Source organism: Panulirus ornatus, chromosome 7, assembly GCF_036320965.1.
Source record: "Panulirus ornatus isolate Po-2019 chromosome 7, ASM3632096v1, whole genome shotgun sequence".
NCBI classification, from domain to species: domain Eukaryota; kingdom Metazoa; phylum Arthropoda; class Malacostraca; order Decapoda; family Palinuridae; genus Panulirus; species Panulirus ornatus.
Window position 1 is genome coordinate 23,016,832 of NC_092230.1, and position 21,842 is coordinate 23,038,673.

The 21,842-nt window shown below is 41.6% G+C and overlaps 1 protein-coding gene across 2 annotated transcripts in view; it reads left to right on the forward strand.

Moving 5' to 3' along the window:
- Positions 1-21,842, forward strand: part of LOC139749453 (probable ATP-dependent RNA helicase DHX35) — a 206,168-nt gene that overhangs the window by 41,177 nt on the left and 143,149 nt on the right. For both annotated transcript variants that reach the window (XM_071663332.1, XM_071663334.1), the window contains exons 3-4: positions 14,411-14,625; positions 15,163-15,399. In XM_071663332.1, the coding sequence (XP_071519433.1) occupies positions 14,411-14,625; positions 15,163-15,399 (452 nt within the window). The remainder of the gene's footprint in view (positions 1-14,410; positions 14,626-15,162; positions 15,400-21,842) is intronic.

The window sequence follows — 21,842 nt, forward strand, 5'->3', positions numbered from 1 at the left end:
GTCTCTAGCTGTCATGTAATGAGAACCGATACACGCTCCTTCAACATCAATGCCCACAGAATTTCATGGTTTACCCAGACGCTTCACATGCCTGGTTCAATCCATTGACAGCACGTTGACCCCGGTATACCACATCGTTCCAATACACTCTATTCCTTGCACGCCTTTCACCCTCCTGCATGTTCAGGCCCCAATCACTCAAAATTTTTTTCACTCCATCTTTCCACCTCCAATTTGGTCTCCCACTTCTCCTCGTTCCCTCCACCTCTGACACATATATCCTCTTTGTCAATCTTTCCTCACTCATTCTATGTGACCAAACCATTTCAAAACATCCTCTTCTGCTCTCTCAACTGCACTCTTTTTATTTCCACTCATTTCTTACCCTTACTTATTTACACGATCAAACCACCTCACACCACGTATTGTCCTCAAACATCTCATTTCCAAGACACATTCACCTCCTGCACACAACTCTATCCATAGCCCACGCTTCGTAACCATACAACATTGTTGGAACCACTATTCCTTCAAACATACCCATTTTTGCTTTCTGAGATAATGTTCTCGACTTCCAAACATTCTTCAAGGCTTCCAGAACTTTCGCCCCCTCCCCCACCCTATGATTCACTTCCACTTCCATGGTTCCATCCGCTGCCAAATCCACTCCCAGATATCTAAAACACTTTACTTCCTCCAGTTTTTCTCCATTCAAACTTACCTCCCAATTGACTTGACCCTCAACCCTACTGTACCTATTAACCTTGCTCTTATTTACATTTACTCTTAACTTTCTTCTTTTCACACACTTTACCAAACTCAGTCACCAGCTTCTGCAGTTTCTCACATAAATTTACCCCACCAGCGCTGTTCATCAGGGAACAACAACTGACTCCCCCCCCCCCCCCAAGCTCTCTCACCCCCAAAAACAGATTTCATACTTGCCCCTTTTTCCCAAAAATTTCTTGCATTCACCCCCCTAAAAAACCCCATCCATAAAAAAATTTAAAAAACCATGGAGACATCACACCCCCCTCCCGAAACCCTTTACTTTCACGGGAAAACCCAAATTCACTTTCCTTTTTCCCTACACGTACACATGCCTTACACCCTCGAAAAAATTTTTTCCTGCTTCTAAAAACTGCCTCCACACCTTTATATTTTTTAAACCCTTTCCCACAAGCATCTCTATCAACTTTATCATATCCCTTCCCCAGTCCATAAATGCTAAATACAAATCCATTTCCCTTTTCTAAGTATTTTCTTTTTCATTCTTCAAAGAAAAACACCTGTTTTACAATCCTCTCCCCACTTTTTAAACCCACTCTCTTCCCCAATTTGTTTGCTTTAAAAGCCTTCACCCTCTAAATTCAATACCCCCCCATTTAATTTCCCCGGGAAATACTCAACAAACTTTTACCTCTTTTTTTGGGGAGAATCACTCTTATCCCCTTTGCCTTTGTAAAAGGGAAAAAAATGCAAGCATTCCGCCAATTAAACCTGCTCCCCAACCAATCCCTTTTCCCTTCTTTAAAATTAAAACCTTTTCCCAAAACCAGTCAACATACAGTCCCCCCCTTTTTTTTATAAATTCCATTGCAATCCATCCAAACCTGCTGCCTTGCCGGCTTTCATTTTTGAAAGCTTTTTTTACCTTTTCTCTGTTTCCCAAAATCATTTTCCCTAACCCCCCTCACTTTGCAAAACCACCTGGGAAAAAACCCACCTTTTATTGCCACTTATCATCAAACACATTCAACAAACCTTCTTTTTCTCACCCCTCCCCTTTTTCACTTCCCCACTATTTTTTATAAAACCTCCCATTGCCCCCTTCACTGAATTTCCCCAATTTGCTCCCCTTGTCTTACCCTTTATTTACCCCCCTTCCAAAACATCTTTTTATTCTCCCAAAAATTTTAAAGGGAAAACTCTCTCACCCCAACTCTCATTTGCCCTTTTTTTCACCTCTTGCCCCTTTTTCCTTGACCTGCCTTTTTTCTTTTTACATTTTCCCACCCCCAATTTGCAATTTTTTCCCCGGGGCAAAAAATCTTTTCCAAATGCCCTCTCTCTTCTCTTTTCCCCAAAATAATCTTATTTTCTTCATCCCCCATTTCCTACCCTTTCAAAATCAACCCTCCTCCCACGTTTTCATGCCACAAGCTTTCTTTTGCGCAACCCATAACTGTTCCCAAAAAATTACTTTCCCATTCCTCCCCCTTTCCCCTTTATTCCTTTGTTTCCCCTTTTTCCCATTCTGTACTCATTTCCCCCCTTTTGGTACTTCCTTCGAAAAGGTTTTCCCCAAAAAGCCCATTTACTCCCCCACCACCCTTTTCCCCCCAAATTCTTCCCCTTTTTTTGGGAAAAACCCCTTCAAAATTTCCCCTTCCCTTCCCCCCCACAAGAAAATGTTTAGACACCCCTCCAGTTGAAACTTTTTCCCTTTAACCCCAAAAAGTCCCTTTTTTGGGCGCCCCTTGTTTTTTTTAACCCCTAATCCATAATGCTCTCTGGCCATCTCTCCCTACTTACATACTTTAAAATTTTATGTATATCTCGCTTTTTAAACCGGGTTTATTCCCACTAAACCAGCCCTTTTTTTTGCACATAAATCTACAAGTTCTTCACCATTTCCTTTTAAAAACACTGAACCCCCCATGTATCCCAAATTATTCCCTAAAAATGCCAATTACTCACCTTTGCATTAAAAATCACCCTCACTAAAACCCCGGTTTGTGCTTAAAAACCACAAAACACACTCATTCGCTGCTCCCCCAAAACATTTGCCTTCATGATCTTTCTTTTTTAAAAGGGCCAGGTGCATATTTCCCCAAATTTAATCCCCCAATCTCTCCCCATCAATTTCGGGTTTTACCCATTTTAATTCTGAATTTACTTTCTTACCCCTTTTAAACTTTACTCCCAAACAATTTCCTGTTTCAGGGGGATTTTGCTTTTCCTTCCCTTGTCTTTTTCCTTTTAAACTAACCCCTGCCCCTTTACCCCCAAAGGACATTCCCTATATTTATTTTTTTATTTTTTTTTGGTTTTTTGCTTTTCCCCCCATTTGCGAGGTAGGAAAAGGAAACAGAAAAAAAGGGGCCCCCAACCCACCCCCCCCCCCAAATGTATAAAAACATCACGTCCCCCACACGCAAAAAACCCATACCTTACATCTAAATTGAAAACCCATATTTTAACACACACAGACAAACAAAATAAAAAAAAGCCCCAAAATTCAACTTTTCCCCCCTTTATTTTTTAAAAAAATCCCCCCTCCCACAAAGGGAAAAAACCAACCCCCCCCCCCCTTTATGGGGGGGTAGCGCTAGGAAAAGACAAAAAAAAGGGCCCCATTCGTTCCCCCAGTTTTAAAACTGCATGAATAATGCCCGAAAACCACAGCTCCCTTTCCAATCCAGGCCCCAAGAATTTTTTCCATGGTTTCCCCCCAGACGCTTCAATCCCCGGGTTCAATCCATTGACAGCACTTTAACCCCGGTAAAACCAATCGCCCAAATTTCACTTTTTCCCCCTTTTTCCCCCCTTTTCCACCCCCCTGTTGTTCAGGGCCCCAATCACTAAAAATTTTTTTCATTTCCATCTTTCCACCCCCAAATTTTTGGTCTCCCACTTCCCCTTTCGTTCCCTCCACCCCCGACACATATTCCTTTTTGTCAACTTTCCTCACTCATTTTTTATGTGCCCAAACCATTTCAAAACACCCCCCTTCTGCTTTTCTAAACCCCGCCTTTTTTTATTCCACCACCATCCTTTACCCCTTACATTATTTACCGATAAAAACCACCTCACACCACTATTGCCCCTCAAACATCTCTTTTCCCCCAGCACATCCACCCCCCTGCCACAACTCTACCCAATAGCCCACCCCCCTTCGAACCATACAACATTTTTAAAAACCCCCACTTTTTCCCTTTTTTTCCCAAACATACCCATTTTTTTTTTCCCGAGATAATGTTCCCGACCCCCAAAACTTCCCAAAGGTTTCCCGGGAATTTTGGGCCCCCCTCCCCCACCCTTTTGATTCATTTCCCTTCCATGGTTCCACCCCGCTGCCAAATCCACCCCCAGATATCAAAACACTTTACTTCCCCAAATTTTTTTCTCCATTCAAACTTACCTCCCAATTGACTTGACCCTAAACCCCCACTGAAAACCTAATAACCCTTCTCTTATTTTACATTTTTCTCTTAAAAATTTTTTCTTTCAAAACACTTTAAAACCCAAAATCAGTCACCAGCTTTGCAGTTTCCCCCACATGAACAGCCCCCCAAACGCTGTATCTTTACGAACCAAAAACTGACTCACCTTTCCCCAAACTCTCTCATCCACAACAACTTCATAAAATTGCCCCCCCCTTTCCAAAATTTTTTGCATTTACCTCCCTAACAACCCCATCCAAAAAACAAAATTTAAAAAACCAAAGGAAACATCACACAAACCCCGCCGCAAACCTACATTCACTGAGAACCAATCCCCTTTTTCTCTTCCCTTCCCTTACAAAGAAAAACATGCCTTTCATCCCCGATAAAAAAATTTTTTTGCTTCTAAAAACTTTGGCCCCCCCACACCATATATTCTTAAAAACCCTTCCACAAACATTTTATCAACTCGATCAAATGCCCCCTTTCCAGAAACCCAAAAAGCTACATTCAAATCCATTTTTCTTTTCTAAGTATTTCTCACATACATTCCCCCTTTTTAAAAAAAAAACCTGGGCCCCCAAAATCCTCAAAACCCCTTCTTAAAACCCCACTGCCCCCTTTTCCCCCAAACTATGCTCCCGTAATGCCTTCCCCCCTTCAACAATACCCTCCCATATAATTTAAAAACAACAAAAATTATAACCCCTTTAATTTGAGCACTCACTCTTATCCCCTTTTCCTTTGTACAATGGGGGGACTATCAAGCATTCCGCCCAAACCTCCGGCAAACCCCACCATGGTCATACATTTTAAAAAAATAAAAACCCTTCCAAACCCGTCCAAAAATTTCGTCACCCCCTTTTTTTTTTAATTTAAAAACCACTTTCAATTCCAAACCAAAAAACCCGCTGCCTTGCCGGCTTTCCCTCTTTTCCCCAAAGCTTTTTTCTACCTCTTCTTTTTTAAACCCAAAACATTTTTCCCCAAAACCCCCTCACTTTTTCCAAACCCCCCCTCGACCCAAAAAACCTATATTTGCCCCTTTAAACATCAAAACATTCAACAAACCTTTAAAAAAAACTCACTCCATCTCCCTTTTTCCTCACCACAAATTTTTTATTTTTCCTTTCCCCTTAGCCCCCTTCACTTTAAGTTTCCCCTTTTCTCCCCTTTTCTTTAACGCACTTTATTTACCTCCTTCCAAACATCTTTTTATTCTCCCTAAAATTTAATATATCTCTCACCCAATCTCATTTGCCCTTTTTTTCACCTCTTGCACCTTTTTTCTTGACCTCCTGCCTCTTTCTTTTATACATCTCCCCCCTCATTGCATTGTTTTTTCCCTGCAAAAAATCGTCCAAATCCTCTCCTCTCTTCATTTTCATTTATATCTTACTTCTTCATCCCACACTCCCTACCCTTTCTAATTTCACCCACCTCCCACCTTCTCATGCCACAAGAAAAAATCTTTTTGCGCAACCATCACTGTTCCCTAAATACATCCCATTCCTCCCCCACTCCCTTTATCTCCTTTGTTCTCACCTTTTTCCATTCTGTACTCAGTCTCTCCTGGTACTTCCTCAGACAAGTGTCCTTCCCAAGCTCACTTACTCTCACCACTCTGTTTACCCCAAGATTCTCTCCTCTTTTTTGGAAACCCCTACAAATCTTCCCCTTCACCTCCACAAGATAATGATCAGACATCCCTCCAGTTGCACCTCTTAGGACATTAACATCCAAAAGTCTCTCTTTCGCGCACCTATCATTTAACACGTAATCCAATAACTCTCTGGCCATCTCTCCTACTTACATACGTATACTTATGTATATCTCGCTTTTTAAACCAGGTATTCCCACTCACCAGTCCTTTTTCAGCACATAAATCTACAAGCTCTTCACCATTTCCATTTACAACACTGAACACCCCATGTATACCAGTTATTCCCTCAACTGCCACATTATTCACCTTTGCATTCAAATCACCCATCACTATAACCCGGTCTTGTGCATCAAAACCACTAACACACTCATTCAGCTGCTCCCAAAACACTTGCCTCTCATGATCTTTCTTCTCATGCCCAGGTGCATATGCACCAATAATCACCCATCTCTCTCCATCAACTTTCAGTTTTACCCATATCAATCTAGAATTTACTTTCTTACACTCTATCACATACTCCCACAACTCCTGTTTCAGGAGTAGTGCTACTCCTTCCCTTGCTCTTGTCCTCTCACTAACCCCTGACTTTACTCCCAAGACATTCCCAAACCACTCTTCCCCTGTACCCTTGAGCTTCGTTTCACTCAGAGCCAAAACATCCAGGTTCCTTTCCTCAAACATGCTACCTCTCTCTCCTTTTTTCTCATCTTGGTTACATTCACACATATTTAGACACCCCAATCTGAGCCTTATGTACATATATACATACGTACATAATTCATACTGTCTGCCCTCATTCATTTCCGTCGCCACCCCACCACACATGAAATGACAACCCCTTCCCCCTGCATGTGCACTAGGTAGTGCTAGGGAAAGACAACAAAGGCCACATTCGTTCTCACTCAGTCTCTAGCTGTCATGTATGATGCACTGAAACCACAGCTCTCTTTCCACATTCAGGCCCCACAAGACTTTCCATGGTTTACCCCTGATGCTTCACATGCCCTGGTTCAATCCATTGACAGCACATCGACCCCGGTATACCACATCGTTCCAATTCACTTTATTCCTTGCATACCTTTCACCATTGTGCATGTTCAGGCCCTGATCACTCAAAATCTTTTTCACTCTATCCTTCCACCTCCAATTTGGTCTCCCACTTCTCCTCGTTCCCTGCAACTTAGACACATATATCTTCTTTGTCAATCTTTCCTCACTCATTCTCTCCATGTGACCAAACCATTTCAAAATACCCTCTTCTGCTCTCTCAACCACACTCTTTTTATTACCACACATCTCTCTTACCCTTTTATTACTTACTCGATCAAACCACCTCACACCACAAAAGATTGTCCTCAAACATCTCATTTCCAGCATATCCACCCTCCTCCGCACAACTCTATCTATAGCCCATGCCTTGCAACCATATAACATTGTTGGAACCACTATTCCTTCAAACATACCCATTTTTGTTTTCCAATAACGTTCTCGACTTCCACACATTTTTCAACACTCCAGAACTTTTGCCCCCTCCCCCACTCTGTGACTCACTTCTGCTTCCATGGTTCCATCCTTACCTCCCAGTTGACTTGTCCCTCAACCCTACTGTATCTTATAACCTTGCTTTTATTCACATTTACTCTCAGCTTTCCTCTTTCACACACTTTACCAAACTCAGTCACCAGCTTCTGCAGTTCCTCACCCGAATCAGCCACCAGTGCTCTATCATCAGCGAACAACAACTGACTCACTTCCCAAGCTCTCTCATCCACAACAGACTGCATACTTGCCCCTCTTTCCAAAAGTCTTGCATTCACCTCCCTAACAACCCCATCCGTAAACAAATTAAACAGCCATGGAGACATCACGCAGCCCTGCTACAAGCTGACATTCACTGAGAACTGATCACTTTCCTCTCTTCCTACACATACACATGCCTTACATCCTTGACAGAAACTTTTCACTGCTTTTAGCAACTTACCTCCCACACCATATATTCTTAATACCTTCCACAGAGCATCTCTATCAACTCTATCATATGCCCTCTCCACATCCATAAGTGCTACGTACAAATCCTTTTGCTTTTCTAAGTATTTCTCATACATTCTTCAAAGCAAACACCTGATCCACACATCCTCTACCACTTCTGAAACCACCCAATATGATGCTCTGTACATGCCTTCACCCACTCACTCAAAGCCCTCCCATATAATTTCCCAGGAATACTCAACAAACTTATACCTCTTTAATTTGAGCACTCACTCTTATCCCCTTTGCCTATGTCCAATGGCACTATGCAAGCATTCCGTCAATCCTCAGGCACCTCACCATGAGTCGTACATACATTAAATAACCTTATGAACCAGTCAACAACACAGTCACCCCCTTTTTTATAAATTCCATTGCAATGCCATCCAAACCCGCTGCATTGCCGGCTTTCATCTTCCGCAAACTTTTACTACATCTTCTCTGTTTACCAAATCAATCTCCCTAACCCTCTCACTTTGCACACCACCTTGACCAAAACAAACAAACCTTCAAAATACTCACATCTCCTTCTCACATCACCTCCCCATTAGCCCCCTTCATTTATGTGCCCATTTGTTCCCTTGTCTTATGCACTTTATTTACCTCTTTCCAAAACATCTTTTTATTCTCCCTAAAATTTAATGATACTCTCTCACCCCAACTCTCATTTGCCCTCTTTTTCACCTCTTACACCTTTCTCTTGACCTCCTGCCTCTTTCTTTTATACATCTCCCACTCATTTGCATTATTTCCCTGCAAAAATCGTCCAAATACCTCTCTCTTCTCTTTCACTAATAATCTTACTTCTTCATCCCACCACTTTACCCTTTCTAATCTGCCCACCTCCCACGCTTCTCATGCCACAAGCATCTTTTGCGCAAGCCATCACTGCTTCCCTAAATACATCCCATTTCTCCCCCACTCCCCTTACGTCCTTTGTTCTCACCTTTTACCATTCTGTACTCAGTCTCTCCTGGTACTTCCTCAGACAAGTGTCCTTCCCAAGCTCACTTACTCTCACCATTCTCTTCACCCCAACATTCTCTCTTCTTTTCTGAAAACCTCTACAAATCATCACCTTCTTCTCCACAAGATAATGAACAGAGATCCCTCCAGTTGCAACTCTTTCCACATTAACATCCAAAAGTCTCTCTTTTGCGCGCCTGTCAATTAACACCTAATCCAGTAATGCTCTCTGGCCATCTCTCCTACTTACATATGTATACTTATGTTTATTATTATTATTATTTTGCTTTGTCACTGTCTCCTGCGTTTGCGAGGTAGCGCAAGGAAACGGACGAAAGAATGGCCCAACCCACCCACATGCATATCTATATACCTACACGTCCACACACAGCACATATACATACCTATACATCTCAATGTATACATATATATACACACACAGACATATACATATATACCCATGTACATAATTCATACTGTCTGCCTTTATTCATTCCCATTACCACCCTAAAACACATGGAATAACAACACCCTCCCCCCTCATGTGTGCGAGGTAGTGCTAGGAAAAGACAACAAAGGCCCCATCCGTTCACAGTCAGTCTCTAGCTGTCATGTAATAATGCACCGAAACCACAGCTCCCTTTCCACATCCAGGCCCCACCGAACTTTCCATGGTTTACCCCAGACACTTCACATGCCCTGGTTCAATCCATTGACAGCACGTCGACCCTGGTATACCACATCGTTCCAGTTCACTCTATTCCTTGCACGCCTTTCACCCTCCTCAATGTTTAGGCCCTGATCACTCAAAATCTTTTTCACTCCATCTTTCCACCTCCAATTTGGCCTCCCACTTCTCCTCGTTCCCTCCACCTATGACACATATATCCTCTTTGTCAATCTTTCCTCACTCATTCTATGTGACCAAACCATTTCAAAACACCCTCTTCTGCTCTCTCAACCACACACTTTTTATTACCACACATCTCTCTTATCCTATTATTACTTGATGAAACCACCTCACACCACGTATTGTCCTCAAACATCTCATTTCCAGCACAGCCACCCTCCTGTGCACAACTCTATCCATAGCCCACGCCTCGCGGCCATACAACATTGTTGGAACCACTTTTCCTTCAAACATACCCATTTTACTTTCCTAGATAATGTTCTCAACTTCCACACATTCTTCAAGGCTCCCAGAATTTTCGCCCCCTCCCCCACCCTATGATTCACTTCCACTTCCATGGTTCCATCCGCTGCCAAATCCACTCCCAGATATCTAAAACACTTCACTTCCTCCAGTTTTTCTCCATTCAAACTTACCTCCCAATTGACTTGACCCTCAACCCTACTGTACCTAATAACCTTACTCTTATTCACATTTACTCTCAGCCTTCTTCTTTCACACACTTTACTAAAGTCAGTCACTAGCTTCTGCAGTTTCTCACATGAATCAGCCACCAGCGCTGTATCATCAGCAAACAATTGACTCACTTCCCAAGCTCTCTCATCCACAACAGACTGCATACTTGCCCCTCTTTCCAAAACTCTTGCATTCACCTCCCTAACAACCCCATCCATAAACAAATTAAACAACCATGGAAACATCACACACCCCTGCTGCAAACCTACATTCACTGAGAACCAATCACTTTCCTCTCTTCCTACACGTACACATGCCTTACATCTTCGATAAAAACTTTTCACTGCTTCTAACAACTTGCCTCCCACACCATATATTCTTAATACCTTCCACAGAGCATCTCTATCAACTCTATCATCATATGCCTTCTCCAGATCCATAAATGCTACATACAAATCCATTTGCTTTTCTAAGTATTTCTCACATACATTCTTCAAAGCAAACACCTGATCCACACATCCTCTACCACTTCTGAAACCACACTGCTCTTCCCCAATCTGATGCTCTGTACATGCCTTCATCCTCTCAATCAATACCCTCCCATATAATTTAACACTAATACTCAATAAACTTATACCTCTATAATTTGAGCACTCACTCTTATCCCCTTTGCCTTTGTACAATGGCACTATGCAAGCATTCCGCCAGTCCTCAGGCACCTCACCATGAATCATACAAACATTAAATAACCTTACCAACCAGTCAACAATAGTCACCCACTTTTTTAATAAATTCCACTACAGTACCATACAAACCCGCTGCCTTGCCGGCTTTCATCTTCCGCAAAGCTTTTACTACCTCTTCTCTGTTTACCAAATCATTTTCCCTAACCCTCTCACTTTGCACACCACCTCGACCAAAACACCCTATATATGCCACTGTATCATCAAACACATTCAACAAACCTTCAAAATACTTGCTCCATCTCCTCTTCACATCACCACTACTTTTTATCACCTCCCCATTAGCCCCCTTCACTGAAGTTCCCATTTGCTCCCTTGTCTTACGCACTTTATTTACCTCCTTCCAAAACATCTTTTTATTCTCCCTAAAATTTAATGATACTCTCTCACCCCAACTCTCAGTTGCCCTCTTTTTCACCTCTTGCACCTTTCTCTTGACCTGCCTCTTTCTTTTATACATCTCCCACTCATTTGCATTATTTCCCTGCAAAAATCGTCCAAATGCCTCTCTCTTCTCTTTCACAAATAATCTTACTTCTTCATCCCACCACTCACTACCCTTTCTAATCTGCCCATCCCACGCATCTCATGCCACAAGCATCTTTTGTGCAAGCCATCACTGCTTCCCTAAATACATCCCATTCCTCCCCCACTCCCCTTACGTCTTTTCTTCTCACCTTTTTCCATTCTGTATTCAGTCTCCTGGTACGTCCTCACACAAGTCTCCTTCCCAAGCTTGCTCACTCTCACCACTCTGTTCACCCCAACGTTCTCTTCTTTTCTGAAAATCTCTACAAATTGTCACCTTCGCCCCCTTAAAATAATGATCAGACATCCCTCCAGTTGCACCTCTCAGCACATTAACATCCAAAAGTCTCTCTTTCGTGCGCCAACAATGAACACGTAATCCAATAACACTCTCTGGCCATCTCTCCTACTTACATACGTATACTTATGCATATCTCTCTTTTTAAACCATGTATTCCCAATCACCAGTCCTTTTTCAGCTCATAAATCTACAAGCTCTTCACCATTTCCATTTACAACACTGAACACCCCATGTATACCAAATATTCCCTCAACTGCCATATTACTCACCTTTGCATTCAAATCACCCATCACTATAACCCAGTCTCGTGCATCAAACCCACTAGCACACTCATTCAGCTGCTCCATAAACACTTGCCTCATGATCTTTCTTCTCATGCCAGGTGCATATGTACCAATAATCACCCATCTCTCTCCATCAACTTTCAGTTTTACCCATATCAATCTCGAGTTTACTTTCTTGCACTCAATGACATACTCCCACCACTCCTGTTTCAGGAGAAGTGCTACTCCTTCCCTTGCTCTTGTCCTCTCACTAACCCCTGACTTTACTCCCAAGACATTCCCAAACCACTCTTCCCCTGTACCCTTGAGCTTCATTTCACTCAGAGCCAAAACATCCAGGTTCCTTTCCTCAAACATGCTACCTCTCTCTCCTTTTTTCTCATCGTGGTTATATCCACACACCTTTAGACACCCCAATCTGAGCCTTCGAGGAGGATGAGCACTCCCAGTGTGACTCCTTCTTCTGTTTCCCCTTTTAGAAAGTTGAAATACAAGGAGGAGAGGGTTTCTAGCCCCCACTCCCGTCCCCTTTAGTCGCCTTCTACGACACATGAGGAATGCGTGGGAAGTATTCTTTCTCCCCTATCCCCAGGTATTGCTAATCACCAGTCCATTTTCAGCACATAAATCTACAGGCTCTTCACCATTTCCATTCACAACACTGAACACCCCTTGTACACCAATTATACCCTCAACTGCCACATAACTCACCTTTGCATTCAAATCGCCCATCATTATAACCCGGTCTCGTGCATCAAAACTCCTAACACACTCACTCAGCTGCTCCCAAAACACTTGCCTCTCATTGTCTTTCTTCTTATGCCCAGGATGTTTTGGCTCTGAGTGAAACGAAGCTCAAGGGTAAAGGGTAAGAGTTGTTTGGGAATGTCTTGGGAGTAAAGTGTAGGGTTAGTGAGAGGACGAGAGCTAGGGAAGGAGTAGCACTACTCCAGAAACAGGAGTGGTGGGAGTATGTAATAAAGTGTAAGAAAGTAAACTCTAGATTGATATGGGTATGAATATGTACATGTGTATATATGTATATGTCTGTGTATGTATATGTATGTACATGTTGAAATGTATAGGTATGTATATGTGCCTTTGTGGGCAATTTTGTATATATATGTGTATGTGGGTGGGCTGGGCCATTCTTTAGTCTTTCTTTGCGCTTCCTCGCTAAGGGTAAAAAGGAAAGGGTAAGAAATTGGTATGGTTGAAGGCATAGTAATCCCAGCATTCTTGTAATGGATATAAAGCATAGTCAGTAGATGAGAAGGGCAGATATGTTGGAATGTAATGTTTAAGGAAGGTATGTTAATTGAGGTGGTTTGATCGAGTAAGTGATAAAAGGGTGAGACAGAGGTATGGTAATCAAAAGGATGTAATTGAGAGAGCCAGAGAGTGTGCTGAGGTGGTTTGGACAAATGTAGAGAATGAGTGAGGAGAGATTGTTGAGGACAAAAGAAAGGGGAGATTACCTGGATATTGAAGAATGAAGTGAAATATATTTTGAATGGCCAGGGCCTGCATATGTGGGAGGGTGAAAGGTGTGCATGAGATAGAGTGGAGCAATGTGACATATTAAGGATAACATGCTGTTGGTGGACTGAACAAAGGCATATGAAGCAGCTGGGGGAAACCAGAGAAAAGAGTGTGGGGTCAAGCTAGTTGTGGATAGGGGGGTTGTCATTTTGATGTATTTCACAATGGCTAGAGAATGTACATATGTCAGAGAATGACGCCTTTTCTTTGTCTGTTCCTGGTGCTACCTTGTCAACACATGAAACAGTGAATTTGGGAAAAAATATTAATGAAAATGGTTATAAAGTAGGACTGCTTTGATTATGAAAAAATTTGTCTTATTCATTATTGCAGTCCCTACAGAGACACAAGTTGTATTGATCATCTGAAAATTCACTGGACCCATGATAAAAGAAAATTTTTTACCATGTTTACGTCTTAATTCATCAGTTGCTCTCTTTGCTGTACATTTCACATGATTGTCAAGTTCCCAAATCATCCTACTTCGACATTTTTGATGATGTATGTATGACTGAGGCACATGAACATTTTACCAGCTGTGATGGGAGAATGCCAATGATATAGAAAAGTGGTGGAATCAAACTTCAGTTTGGGATTCAGATAAGGGCATGAACCTTTAACTCATTAGGTAAAGTCATTAGCATTGTGAGGATTAAGCAACATCGTGGCTAAACAATATTTTTTCTGAATTTTTGCATGGAATTGGGTCTGTGCAACATATGTTTGGGGACTTCTTGAGTCTCTTATAGGGATGAATTGCTGCCATCCTCAAACATTATATTTCCTCATACAAGTTTATTTATTAAGATGAAAAATTTTTCAGGTGATGACATCTATTCAGTGGATCGTAGTGATGTTGATCATACAAATGGAACAACATTTGTATACAATCCATTTCGTTCTTTGTCAATTGAAAAGCAACGTCAGCGACTTCCAGTGTTTACGGTGCGTAACCAGTTGTTATTTTTGGTGGAAAAGTACCGAACTACAGTAGTGATTGGGGAGACAGGTTCAGGAAAGAGTACACAAATACCTCAGGTAAATATATGTTCTTTTTTAATGCTAGATTATTCCTTTGTTATTTGCCTTTTAGTACTTTTTTAGTATACTGTTACTTGTTTATGTTTCTTTGAAATTCCTGTATTATAATGATTTTCAAATTAACCAATTTGATGACTGAACACAAACTTGACTCCTCTTGGTTTTCATGATTCAGGAAAATTATATCATTACTTGTTTTATGATGTAGTTGTGATATGGTTTTTGGTTACCCTAGTTGAAGTGATTTAAGTTGAATACTTGGGGTAGGTCATAAAAGATGTGTGAAATGGTGTTTTCTGTGAGTGAATGCAATGGGGCTATATATTTCTTTTGAAAAAGAATGTATATAAAGTTTTATTTTAGTGTTATAACTTGAGTACATGGAAAATCATGGCAAAATAATATAGAAAATAACCGTGCTACATTTACAGCTGTCAAGGAAGTAAACTATGATTCTCATGCCTGGATGAATAAAAGAATTTTTTCTGAATTCTGCTTGTAAGATATGCTGAAGTTGGAATTCTTTTGTTGTAGTATCTTAGAGAAGCAGGTTGGGCAGCTGATGGACTAATTGGCATAGCACAGCCCCGCCGTGTGGCTTGCACAACTTTAGCAGAACGTGTAGCAGAGGAGTGTGATGTAATACTTGGAAAGGAAGTTGGCTACTCCATACGCTTTGATGACTGTAGCAGTCCTGGAATTACACAGATCAAATATATGACAGAAGGGATTTTGGTTCGTGAAATGATGGCAGATCCCTTGTTGCGTCAGGTTTGTATTTTCCATGGAGAGAAATTTTGATATTTTAAGGTGCTTATGATAATTGGTAGTTGGAATGTTTATTCAGTGGATATAGAAGCCACATTGGTATGGATGATATTTTTTCATATCTATTCTGAGAACATTTGGACTTGATAATGAAAGAGCAATGATGTTACTGAAGATTAAGTTCTTTACGCCGTTTCATTTTATTTTTTTCACACATGATCGCCATTCCTGCATTAGGGAGATGGTGCCAGGAACAGATGAAGAAAGGCCACATCGGCTCATATCCATGCTCTATCTGTCATGATGTGTAATGAACTGAAACCACATCTCCTATCCACATCCAGGCCCCACAGTCCTTTCTGTTTGTGTTATCTTGGAGAGCAAAAATGGGTGTGTTTAAAGGAATAGTAGTTCCAATAATATTGTAGGGTTGTGAGGCATTGGCTATAGATAGGGTTGTGGAGAGGAGGGTGGATGTTTTGGAAATTAAGTGTTTGAGGACAATATGTGGTGTGAGGTGGTTTGATGAAGTAAGTGATGAAAGGGAAAGAGAAATGTGTGGTAATAAAAGGTGTGTGGTTGAGAGAAGAGAGGAGAGTTTGTTGAAATGGTTTGGACATAAGGAGAGAATGAATGAGGAAAGTTTAACAAAGAGGATATAAGTGCCAGAGATGGAGGGTACAAGGAGAAGTGGGAGACCAGAATGGAAGTGCAAGCATGAAGTGAAAAAGATTTTGAGCAACCAGGGCCTGAACATGCAGGAGGGTGAAAGGTGTGCTCAGAATAGAGTGAATTGGAATGATGTGGTATACTGGGATCGATATGCCATCATTGTACTGAACCAGGGTATTTGAAACGTCCAGAGTAAACTATGGAAAGGTCTGTAGGGTCTGGATGTGGATAGGGAGCTGTTGTTTCAGTGCATTACACATGACAGCTGAAGAATGAGTGTGAGCAGGTGTGGCCTTTCTTTGTCTTTCCTGGTACTACCTCACTGACGCAGGACCTTCTCATGGTTTATCCCAGACATTTTGCATGTCCTGGTTCAGTCCATTAAGAGCACATTGATCCCAGTATACCAGATCGTTTCAATTCACTCTATTCCTTGCACACCTCTCACCTTCCTGCATGTTCAGGCCCCGATTGCTCAAAATATTTTCCTCTTCATCCTTCCACCTCCAAGTTGGTCTCCTGCTTCTCTTTGTTCTCTCCACCTCTGACACATATATCTTCTTTGTCAACCTTTCCTCACACATTTTCTCCATACGTCTAGACCATTTCAACACACCCTCTTCTCTCTCAACTACGCTCTTTTTATTACTACACATCTCCCATACCCTTTCATTACTTACTTGATCACACCACATATTGTCCTCGAGCATTTCATTTCCAACACATCCACCCTCCTTCGTACAACCCTATCTATAGCCCATGCCTCACAGCCATGTAATATTGTTGGAAACACGGAACCACTATTCCTTCAGACACCCATTTTTGCTCTTCAAGATAACATTCTCTTTCCACACATTTTTCATCACTCCCAGAATCTTAACCCCCTTATGACTCACTTCTCCTTCCATGGTTACATTTGCTGCCAAGTCCACTCTCAGATATCTAAAACATTTCATACTTGTTGCCTTCATCAATTTCCATTGCCACCTCGCCACACAGTAAACAACATTCCATCCCCTCCCCCCTCCAGTGAGGTATTGCCAGAAAAAGACAAAAAGGCCACATTCGTTCACACTCATTCTCTAGTTGTCATGTGTGATGCACTGAAACCTTAGTTCCCTTTCCACTTCCAGGCCACACAGACCTTTCCATGGTTTACCCCAGACGCTTCACATACCCTAGTTCATCCATTGACAGCACGTCGACCCTGGTATACCACATCATTCCAGTTCCCTCTATTCCTTGCACGCCTTTCACCCTCCTGTATGTTCAGGCCACAATCACTCAAAATCTTTTTCACTTCATCCTTCCACCTCCAATTTGGTCTCCCGCTTTTCCTTCTTCCCTCCACCTCTGACATATATATCCTCTTTGTCAATCTTTCCTGACTCATTCCATGTGTCCAAACCATTTCAATACACCCTCTTCTTCTCCCAACCACACTCTTTTTATTCCCTTTCATTACTTAATCAAACTACCTCACACCACATATTGTCCTCGAACATTTAATTTCCAACACATCCACCCTCCTCTGTACAACCCTATTTATAGCCCATACCTCGCAACCATATAACATTGTTGGAACTACGGTTCCTTCAAACTTACCTATTTTTGCTCTCTGAGATAACGTCTTTGCCTTCCACACACTCTCCAACGCTCCCAGAATCTTCACCCCCTCCGCCACCCTGTGACTCACTTCTGCTTCCATGGTTCCATCTGCTGCTAAGGCCACTCCCAGATATCTAAAACACTTCACTTGAAGAATGTATGAGAAATACTTAGAAAAGCAAATGGATTTGTATGTAGCATTTATGGATCTGGAGAAGGCATATGATGATAGAGTTGATAGAGATGCTCTGTGGAAGGTATTAAGAATATATGGTGTGGGAGGCAAGTTGTTAGAAGCAGTGAAAAGTTTTTATTAGTAAGGCATGTGTACGTGTAGGAAGAGAGGAAAGTGATTGGTTCTCAGTGACTGTTGGTTTGCGGCTGGGGTGCGGGATGTCTCCATGGTTGTTTAATTTGTTTATGGATGGGGTTGTTAGGGAGGTGAATGCAAGAGTTTTGGAAAGGGGTAAGTATGCAGTCTGTTGTGGATGAGAGAGCTTGGGAAGTGAGCCAGTTATTGTTCGCTGATGATACAGCGCTGGTGGCTGATTCATGTGAGAAACTGCAGAAGCTGGTGACTGAGTTTGGTAAAGTGTGTGAAAGAAGAAAGCTGAGAGTAAGTGTGAATAAGAGCAAGGTCATTAGGTACAGTAGGGTTGAGGGACAAGTCAGTTGGGGTGTAAGTTTGAATGGAGAAAAACTGGAGGAAGTGAAGTGTTTTAGATATCTGGGAGTGGGTCTGGCAGCAGATGGAACCATGGAAGTGGAAGTGAATCATAGGGTGGGGGAGGGGGCGCAAAGAAACAGACGAAAGAATGGCCCAACCCATCCACATACACACGCACATATACTTACCTATACATCTCAACGTATACATATATATACACTCAGACATATACATACATACACATGTACATAATTCATAGTGTCTGCCCTTATTCCCGTCGCCACCCTGCCACACATGAAATGACAGCTCCCTCCCCCCCGCATGTGTGTGAGGTAGCACTAGGAAAAGACAACAAAGGCCACATTCGTTCACCCTCAGTCTCTAGCTGTCATGTATAATGCGCTGAAACCACAGCTTCCTTTCCACATCTAGGCCCCACAAAACTTTCCATAGTTTACCCCAGACGCTTCACATGCCCTGGTTCAGTCCACTGACAGCACGTCGTCCCCGGTATACCACATCGTTCCAATTCACTCTATTCCTTGCACACCTTTCACCCTCCTGTATGCTCAGGCCCCGATCACTCAAAATCTTTTTCACTCCATCTTTCCACCTTCACTGAGAACCAGTCACCCTCCTCTCTTCCCACTCGTACACATGCCTGACATACTTGATAAAAATTGTTCACTGCTTCTAGCAACTTGCCTCCCACATCATATACTCTTAATACCTTCCACAGAGCATCTCTTTCAACTCTATGATATTCCTTCTCCAGATCCATAAATGCCACATACAAATCCATTTGTTTTTCTTAAGGATTTCTCACATACATTCTTCAAAGCAAACACCTGATCCACACATCCTCTACCACTTCTGAAACCACACTGCTCTTCCCCAGTCTGATGCTCTGTACATGCCTTCACCCTCTCAATGAATACCCTCCCATATAGGCTCCCAGGATTACTCAACAAACTTATACCTCTAGACTTTGATCACTCACTCTTATCCCCTTTGCCTTTATACAATGGCACTATGCAAGCATTCTGCCAATCCTCAGGCACCTCACCATGAGTCATACATACATTAAATAACCTTAACAACCAGTCAACAATACGGTCACCCCCTTTCCTTAATAAATTTCACTGCAATACCATCCAAACCTACTGCCTTTCATCTTCCACAAAGCTTTTACTACCTCTTCTCTTTTTACCAACTCATTCTCCCTAACCCTTTCATTTTGCATACTACCTCGACCAAAACACCCTATATCTGCCACTCCATCATCAAACACATTCAACAAACCTTCCAAATACTCACTCCATCTCCTTCTCACATCAGCACTACTTGTTATCATCTCCCCATTACCCCCCTTCACTGATGTTCGCATTTGTTCCCTTGTCTTACGCACTTTATTTACTTCCTTCCAAAACATCTTTTTATTCTCCCTAAAATTTAAGGATACTCTCTCACCCCAACTCTTATTTGCCCTCTTTTTCACTTCTTGCATTTTTCTCTTGACCTCTTGCCTCCCTTTTACACATCTCCCAGTCATTTGCGTTATTTCCCTGCAAAAATTGTCCAAATGTCTCTCTTCTCTTTCACTAATAATGTTACTTCATCGCACCACTCACTATGTACATATATATGTACAAGATATGGCATGTGCCTTCATAAATGATAGGAGGGACTCCTGGGGCTATAAGATAAGGTATATACCAAATTTGCACTAGAAATAAGTCTCAGTATCCTGTATATATGATTCATCCACTTCACCCAAAGCTATGCCTCACCTTCCTTTTCATGCATCCTGTCACAAACAAACATAATTTGGAAGCCACACAAAACAAAATACACTGACCCGTCACTAATTGGCTTTCAGCCAGAAGCTTTAAACACTAACTTGATACAGGATCCTCCCAATATAACCCCACCTCAGTATGTTTGGCACACAGATCTTTGTAACGATCCTGGAAGCTTCCTATTTAAACCATCCCATAGATAATCACCGACCCTAAAGTAGAATTAAAAAGCTTAACCCAGCTACACACCACAACCTATACTTAAAGGTCCCGCAACCCTAATGAGCATAAGAGTGGCAAAACATAAACAAATTGAAATGGCCTAAAAAGCACTAAAAAGTGCTCTTCCAACTTGATCATAAAAAGTATCCTACCAGACATAAACTCATCTGAAACCTTACTCCCAGACATATAAATTTACATTTTTTTGTATTAGCTGTAGACATCACCCATCCCTGAACTTGAAAAACTCCTATTCTGCATATTTCAAGACCCTTCAAGCCCACAATGCAACTACCATAATGAAGACACTGTACGCTTACTGCTTGGTTCCCCCCACACGCACTCAATATAAACACATGCACATCACTACCCTTTTTGACCTTTGATCCCACTTGGTTGATGTATCCAGATTCTGGAGAACTGTAGGAGTCTCATAAAAGATAGAGGTGAAGGTAGAAGTAATGGCTAGAGTAATTCATGAAATGAGTGTGTGATTGGATGATAACAGTGTTCTGCAGACCCTTGGTAGAACAAAATGAAAAATTACAACAGGTGTTATATGCAGATGATGCTTTTTTGTAAGATGAGGGAGAGGTGGAGGTAGAATGTTAACTTTCTTTGATGGTATTTGTTGGAGGGATATGCTTAGCATGTTAAATTTTTTTGATGGTGTTTGTTGGAGGGGAATGCTTAGGGTGTTAAATTTCTTTGATTGTATTTGTTGGAGGGGAATGCTTAGAGCACATGAAGGTAAAAGTGAGATTCTAGCTTTTGAGGTGGGGGGCTGTTACAGAGTAATACCAGTTTGAATGATGAACAACCAGTAGTTTTGGATGTTTGTATGTGCCAGTGAATGTAGTCCAATAGTGATGTTTGTGGAAACCTGAAGTTGAGAATAGAATCTTGCAAGGAAGGACTCCTGGAGATACGCTGAATAAATTCACTAGCTATAGCAGATTTAGATGCAACATGGGTAAGAAATTTATATGAAGGAGTACTATCCCATTTTTGATTTATGAATGTGAAACGCAATTTTTTTTTTTTTTTTGTCTGGATATGTAAAAAGTGATGGACAATTATGGTAGTATAGTTGGAACTTAAGGGAGTAGATGCATTGATGAAGAGATAAGGATATGCGACATGAAGATATTATTGGAAACTAGCCAGCTTTGTCCAGGTTGAAATCAGTGTTTTGATCTTTCCTATATCCATCCTTTTACTTTCCTCTAATAATGAAATACTTTTTTTTTTCACCGGGATTAAGAAATCATACCCTTGCATACCCTTGGGGTCCCCTTTGTATTCATACAAAGTTTCAGGTTTCTAGCTGTCATTGTCATGAAGCTGTGATGTTGATAAACACACACAGGCTATTTTATTAGTGTACATAAATGGATATGGGTTGTTTTTTAAGATGATTTGATCTTGGGCTAAAGATTTGCATAAGGAAAGAGAGGCTTTCTACACTTGATCCACCT